The sequence below is a fragment of the Lactuca sativa genome, chromosome 4 (genome assembly GCF_002870075.4).
Source record: "Lactuca sativa cultivar Salinas chromosome 4, Lsat_Salinas_v11, whole genome shotgun sequence".
In the NCBI taxonomy this organism is placed as follows: domain Eukaryota; kingdom Viridiplantae; phylum Streptophyta; class Magnoliopsida; order Asterales; family Asteraceae; genus Lactuca; species Lactuca sativa.
In genome coordinates, this window is record NC_056626.2 from 106,829,778 (window position 1) to 106,838,354 (window position 8,577).

General features: G+C 32.9%; 1 protein-coding gene across 1 annotated transcript; it reads right to left on the bottom strand.

Annotated features, from left to right (window-relative positions):
- Positions 1-2,788: 2,788 nt before the first annotated feature.
- On the bottom strand, positions 2,789-3,696 carry LOC128133489 (uncharacterized). Its single transcript, XM_052770955.1, has 3 exons — positions 3,434-3,696; positions 3,288-3,319; positions 2,789-2,868 (listed from the first exon to the last, which is right to left on the bottom strand). Exons 1-3 carry the CDS (start codon positions 3,694-3,696, stop codon positions 2,789-2,791), a joined length of 375 nt encoding a protein of 124 aa, XP_052626915.1.
- Positions 3,697-8,577: the final 4,881 nt, after the last annotated feature.

Genomic DNA, 8,577 nt, shown 5'->3' on the forward strand with positions numbered 1-8,577 from the left:
GTGTTTGTTTGAAATATTTTTATCCTCTTAATATGTGGCAAAAAATGTTCTCGATCGGTAAGACATGAGGATGAGTTTGAATGAAAAACTTACATCTGCTACCCTTTGCCCTAACAACAAAAAACGCCCGCCTTTTTTTCTTCCTCTTCCTACACATCGAACACTCTCCTCCCTCATTCTTCCTCTTCTCTGGCGACTACACCTTCTCCCTGCCCGCCTTCAGCAGCACCGCTCCACCTCCACCTTCGTCGTCTCCCCCTTTGTCAGTAAGTTTTCTGCTCTTTTTCTTTTTGGTCGATTTTTTCCGTCCCCAAAAACTTGTCCTTCTCTATTTGTACGAAATTGGCATTCTATATATGTTCTTGCTCCTCGATTTTTTTAGGGTTTGTGTGAAATCATTTTTTTTGCTTTGTTCTTGCTGCTTTGAAATTCTGAAAATAACAAATGTGTTTGTGTTTGCATGAAAATTTAAAACTATGTTTGTGTTGGAAATTTGTAAATGTTCTTGATGTTTAAGTCTATGGACTATTGATGATGATTATTTATGTTTATGAAATATGAAATTTGCATTGAAATTGACATGATATTTCTTGGGAGTGTGAGAAATCACTGTGTGCAAAACGTCAAGTGTCCAACCTTGATAATCAAGAAGCCCAAAACCTCTCATGAAATCTCTTGAAGTAGTATTTTATGCATCAAAGTTTTTATATGTTTATGGTTTATGTTTTATGTTTACCATATTTGTTATTTATATCGACATTGAGCTCATGTATATAATGAAACATATTTGGCCTCAAAGCTTGAATTGTTTCAATGATATGGTACAAATGACACAAAAGAGGCCTAAAACTAATTGGAAACAGTTAGAAGGTTAAAACGGTCATTTTCATCGTTAAGAGACTGTCATTCGGATGTCTAACCAAACATCAATTTATCAGATAGAGATTCATACAAAGCCTCTCATCATTTTGTCTCTACATCATTCAAATATAAATCATCTAAACACTATCAAATGGCCCCTAAGATTATAAGGAAATAGACATTATTTCTAACATTAAACAAAATACAGTCAATATCTTTTATTTACTAAAGTGAACAAGTGATCATAGACTCATATATTCGGTTCTAACAAACATTTATTCTTATATAACAAAAGTAGGTGTATGTGTGTGGGTATAAAGACCGAACAATTCTTTACAACGTTCCAACAAACAATAAAAAAGTGTGTTTTTTTTTATAAAGCTTCATTTATTATTTCTTCATCTTTATTTAAAATGACTATATCCTTATTTTCTTATTACATAGAATCACTATTATTAATAGTATGACATGATCTAGTAAAGTATATACTAGACACCAGAAAAATATGAATAAAATATCTTCCTAGTGATTATAATCTAAAAAGAAACCGTGTGTATATCGTGTGCAAAGTGATATTTTCTGATTCTCAAATCTGAATTATTTGATAATAGGTGGATGGTATCAAATAAACCTTAAATATCTTGAAGATAAAATTATATAATTGGTCTCCATGGTTTGGTGAAAATCCGAACTTGATTCCAACTTTTGTTTTTTTGCACGAATCGTCCTTTAGGTTCGTTTTTCTACCACCAGTGGTTCGTGGGTCGTTATATCTGATAGTTCTGATAAACTTTCTTAAATGCCCAATTTACCCTCAAATCAAATCTGTAATTACTCAATAAAATTACTAAACTATACCCTCCTCCAACCCCACACCCAAAGGGGAACCCGAAACCCGCACCCGTTTTGACTGGGGCATCCCCAGGTTGACCGGGGATGGGGAATATCCGAATAAAAAAAGTGGGGATGGGGATGGGGATGAGGATACTCTTAATCCCCGACCCTGGACCTGCCCCCGACATATATTAATATATAAAAATAATACAGAACAAATATTTATAGTATAGTTTATAATACATAAAATTTGATCTAAGTAACCTAACTCATTAGTAATTACTTGGTTGAAATTATACTTTTTGCTTTTTCTTTTATCTAATTTAAACTTGTGTGTGTGTGTGTATATATATATATATATATATATATATATATATATATATATATATATATATATATATATTTCTCTTTGGTTGATCTATTTTACCTTAAATATTAATCTAATAATTTTTTTTACTTGATTTTTGATGTATGTATTTAAATTTGGTAGAAAATTTATTTATATTTTTTCTGCAATTTATGAGTACTTATATATTTTATAAAATCCTTAAACTTATGCTGGTAAAATTGAAATATATAGTTTTTCCTTACGTAAAAGTTTGCATGTTAAAAGAGAAAAAAAAAAATCCCTGTTTCCCCGTTGGGGATCCCCAGTCTCCGTTGGGGGTGGGGATGGGGGTTTATTTATATTCCCCGATGGGGATGGGGATGGGGATGTGGATTGGAATGGGGATTCGGGGATGGGGATGGGGATTGGGGTCCCCCGAGTTCCCCGCCCCCGTTGCCATCTCTACCCTTTGCCCATTAAAATTGCGACTCCTATCCCTCATTCTCAAATTCTTGATAGGGATACCTATAATGCATATGTTAATTCTATTTACTTAGATGCTACCCATATGTAAACAAATTAAATTCAAGATGATACAGAATGTGTAGGTTCATCGACGACGACGTTGAGTTGTTGAGGTTTAGTCAATGTTACCGTACCATTGATCTTCTTGACTGAAATTATTTATCATCTTGAAGACGAAATCTGTGTGCGCCACCATTGGATTGTGCTGTGAACAATGCCTCGATCCATGTCGTGAAAGTCTCAGTTGATTCTTTCCTCACTAGCTAACCTCTCACAACTGCTCAAAGCTTTACAAACGATTTCAGTGATTTTAATGCTTCCTGTATTGTTGAATCCACAAAGTTCAAATCGATTTATTGGAATTCTCTATTTTTTTCAGACTTTTTTATGGCAAATGGTTTGTTGATAAGCAAAGCTACCCGGGATTTTCATAAATTAAGATGGGTTGTTTTAGTTTGTCCATACAAAAAGGCTGAGCTGAATTCACTGCTTCCATAACCTATCATAATACATGATCAAGAACTCAAATCCAGGCACAAATTCTAAGATTTTTGATCCGAGTTGGAACAGTTTGTTAGAGTCTGTTAAGCTTCAGTTAGATAGAGAGGTAGTTTTGTGTTTTATTCATTGAGTATATATATATATATATATATATATATATATATATATATATATATATATATATATATATATATATATATATATATATATTCATTGAATCGAAAACATTTCTTACTACCAGAACATTTTCTCAAATTGAACCATACAATTCTTTTAAATTTTAATACAAATAAAAAAAATAAGTAAACAAAATTAAAAAAATCCACGAATCAACACCAATCACCATCCAAACAATATCACCCACCACCCATCACCGCCACCCACCTCCACCACCCATCACCACCTGCCCCACCCGCCACCCACGAAAACCACCACCCAACATCATCACCACCACCCGCCACCGCCAACCACAACCACCAACCACCACCATCACCACTCGCCACCACTATGACCACCCACCCACCTCCACCACCCATCATTACCACCCACCCACCATTATAACCACCACCTGCCACTACCACCAACCACCATCCACCACCCATCACCACCAACCACCACCAACAGCTACCCTGACCACCCACCACCATTACCACCACCCACCACAACAACCACCCACCCACCTCCACCACCCATCACTACCACTCACCCACTACCCACCATTATGACCACCACCCGTCACTACTACCAACCACCACCACTTGCCACCACCTCCTGTCTCCACCACTCATCACCACCACCATCTATAACCACCGACCACCACCACCAGCCACCACCACCCATCACCACCGACCACCATCACCCCTACCCACCACTCTCCACCATCCCCACCACAACCACCGCCCACCCACCTTCACCACTTATCACTACCACTCACCTACTACCCACGATTATTACAACTACCTGCCACTACCACCAACCACCACCCACCTCCACAACCATCACCGTCACCCACCACCCACCACCCCAACCACCGATCACCACCCACCAAAACCACTGACCACTACCCACCTTCACCACCCATCACAACCACCTGCCACCACCACCTCACCCATCACCCACCAAAACCATTGTACACCACCACCACCCCACCACCCTCTACCACCACCTATCACCATCACCCGTCTCTACCACCCATCATCACCACCCGTTACCGCCACTTACCATCCACTATAATCAACACACCTACCACCACTCACTACCCACTACCCTTCACCACCACCACCACGACCAACCACCTATAACTACCAAACATTACTACACACCACCACCACCCATGATTATATGTATATAATCACATGTGATTATCCATATAAATCATGTGATTAAATACATATAATCACATGTGATTAGATATATTTAATTAAATGTGATTAGATATATTTAATCGCATATGTAATTATCGCGTTCTCGATTTTATAATTATTTTGTTGCCAACTCTAATCATATGTGATTAGATACATATAATCACATGTGATTATATGTATCCAATCACATATGATTTATATGAACGATATTCATTTTTGAGTTTTCGTTTCAATAATTTTTCTCATATATTTAATCATATGTGATTATAACTATTTAATCACATATGATTAACGTGGACACAAATTTGTTTTAATGTTCTTGATTCTATAGTTGTTCTCGTGTATATAATTACAAGTTATTATATATATATATATATATATATATATATATATATATATATATATATATACACTTCACCACATATGATTTATTGAATCAAGAATGTGAAAACAAATCTTTTTCACATAAATCATATGTGATTAAATACATGAGACCAACTATTAAATTTAAAACACAAAAATGAATATTTTCCACATAAATCATATGTGATAAAATACATAATATCGCATGTGATTATACGTACCTAATTACTTATGATTTATGCGGACAAGATTCATTATTTCTTTCTCATTTCAATAGTTGTACTTATGTACTTAATCACATTTGATTATATATATTAAATCACATATGATTTATATTGATAATATTCGTTTTCGCATTTTTGATTTAATATTTTTCTAGTGTATTTAATCATATGTGACTAAGTGTACAAGGACAACTATTGAACGAGAATGCAAAAACGAATATTGTCTATATAAATCATATCTTATTATATACATATAATCTCATGTAATTAAATACACAAGAACAACAACTAAAACGAGAACGCAAAATTGAAAATTTTCGACATAAGTTCTATGTGACTAGATACATATAATCATATTGTGATTATTTGCATTTAATCAAATATGATATATGTGGATAATATTTATCTTTGTGTTCTCAATTCAATAGTTGTTCTCGTGTATATAATCATATGTGATTATATGTATCTAATCACATATGATTTATATAGACATCATTATTCTTTGTCCATATAAATCATACGTTATTAGATACATATAATCACATGTGATTAAATGTATTTAATCACATATGATTAAAGTTGACAAAGAACAATTATTAAATCCAGAACGCGCTAATGAATCTTGTCCAAATGAATCATATGTGATTCAATAGTTGTTTTCGTGTATTTAAATACATATAATCACATAAATCATATATGATTATATGTATTTAATAAAATAAATCATATGTGATTAAATACATATAATCACATGTGATTATATGTACCTAATAACATATTATTTATATAGACAAGATTCGTTTTCGATTTTTCGATTCAGTAATTTTCTCATGTATTTAATCATGTGTGATTATATGTATTTAATAACATATAACTAGAACGAAAAAACAAATTTTACACACATAAATCATACGTGTGTTGATACATATAATCACATGCGATTAAATACACGAGAACAAATAGTGAATCGAAAATGCAAAACGAATATTATTCATGTAAATCATATATGATTAGATTCATATAATCTAATGATATGTGATTAAACAACGAAAAACAATTATTGAATCGAGAAAACAAAAATGAATAGTGTCCTCATAAATCATATGTGATTAGATACATATAATTGTATGTGATTATATGTATTTAATCACATATGATTTATTTAGACAGTATTCATTTTCGCGTTTTCGACTAAATATTTGGTCCCATGTATTTAATTATATATATTTAACCACATATGATTTATGTAGAAAAAATAATTTGTTTTCGTTTCCTTGATTCAATAATTGTTGTCGTGTATATAATCACATGTGATTAAATGTATCTAATTACATATGATTTATATGGACACGATTCGATTTTTTCCATATAAATCATATATGTTTATATACATATAATCCAATGTGACTAAATATATGAGAACAACTTTCAAATAAAGAAAACAAAAATAAATCATGTCTACATAAATCATATATGATTAGAAATAATCATAAGTGATTATATATATTTAATCACATATGATTTATATGGACAATATTCATTTTCGCGTTCTCGATTCAATAGTAGGTCTCGTGTATTTAATCACAAATGATTATATGTATTTAACAATATATGATTTATGTCGAAAAGACTAGTTTTTGCGTTTTTGATTCACTAGTTGTTCTCATTTATATAATCACATGTGATTATATTTATGACGCATCTAATCACATATGGTTTATTTGTACAAGATTCCATTTCGCGTTTTCTAATTAATATTTTTCATGTATTTAATCACATGTGATTGTATGTATTTAATCACATATCATTACTACACGAGAACAACTATTGAATCGACAAAGTGAAAATAAATCTTCTCAACTTTAATCATATGTGATTAGATACATATAATCACATGTGATTATTATGAATTTAATCACATATGATTTATGTGGATGATATTCATTTTTGGGATTCAAATTTAATAGTTGGTCTCATATATCTAATCACATGTGATTATACATATTAAAATATTAAAATGATATGATGTTTGCATTTTTCAATATTTTTTACATTGCTATAACCAGATATAGTTTTCAAATATAACTAAAGGTATATAGATATTACATCATTTTTATGGCAGAAGACTATTGCTTTTTAGAATATTATTGTTGAATTTATTGTAAGGGTGTATAATGATCTTTGACCTTCTTATGTGATTGACTTTTTCCACATATCTTCCAAAGGAGTTAGCTTTTAGTAAATAAATCAATTATAAATTAAAGGCATACTCATATTTTACTATTATTTTTCAACATTTAATAAATGCTAAATCAGTTAACATTTCTTAATTTTCTAATTCTTATTTTTTAGATGATGAAGCAACTTTTTTATCATTTTTATTCTATAAATTTTCAAGATACTATACCAATGCTAAGTTGGACAGATGTTAGTGAAGACCCTGAATTAGTAATGATTTTTTTTATCAAAGTCAAAATATTTTCTGATTTCCCCAACTTTCTCTTGTATAACAATTGCTTTCTTATGATAATTACTTTTAAAAAAAGAAAAAGGTCTCGTTAAGACATTTTATCGAACAACTTTAGTGCAACTACATTCATTGCTTTCTCGATAATAAGCTCAGCTAATTTGTCGACATTTTCGACCTCCCTTGTTTACAAAACAAATCCACCAAGATAATATATGTTTAAACATCTCAAAATAATTGTTGCTACCTCTGCAATTATTGGGTCAAAATATGGTTTATACTTTGCTTTTCTGGGCAATTCTATTTTTATGTAATATTTTATGAGCTTGCAGTCTAGTTTACGGCCAGGTGGGGTGTTTACGGTCAGTGTTTATGGCTGTAAACAGGTTTACGACCGTAAACCCATTTACGGCCCATGTTCCCCTTGTGTGTGTGTGTGTGTGTGTGTGTGTGTGTGTATATATATATATATATATATATATGTGTGTGTGTGTGTGTGTGTGTGTGTGTGTTAGGGGTGAGGAGTAGAGATTGATGAAACACTAGGAGTGTACGGCCAAGAGAGAAACTAGAGAGAAGTTTTGTATGTGTGAATCTTTTGTATCCGGATCTTCATTCTAATCAATTCATACATAGATTCATCATATTATTCTTCTCCTTCTCTTCTATTTGATCTGACATCATCCGTTTGATTGGGATTCCGCACCATCAAACGGATCTAATTGATACATAGGCAAATTAGGGACTTACAATTGGTATCAGAGCTTGGTTGTATCAGTAAATTTTGTCAGATTTGGAGCATTATTTGATCTTATTTTCGAAAGTTTTTTGCGTTTTTCGATAGATATTTGAAAATTTTGGGGGGTTTGTTCTTCGTGTTTTTCATAAAAAAGGGTTTTTGATCGAGTTTTGGAGCTTCAAAGTCGAAAAATCGGTGTTTTGGTCGAAACCTGCGAGGGTGTGGCGGAGTTTGCAGCCGGCGGCTAGGGTTTCGGAGTTCACGTCCGAAGTTTGCGGCCCGAGGTTCACGGCCTCGGTTTGCAGTCCGAATTTGCGGCCGGTCTTCGCACCTCGCACCAGGTCCTCGCCTCGCACCTCGGTCCTCGTCCT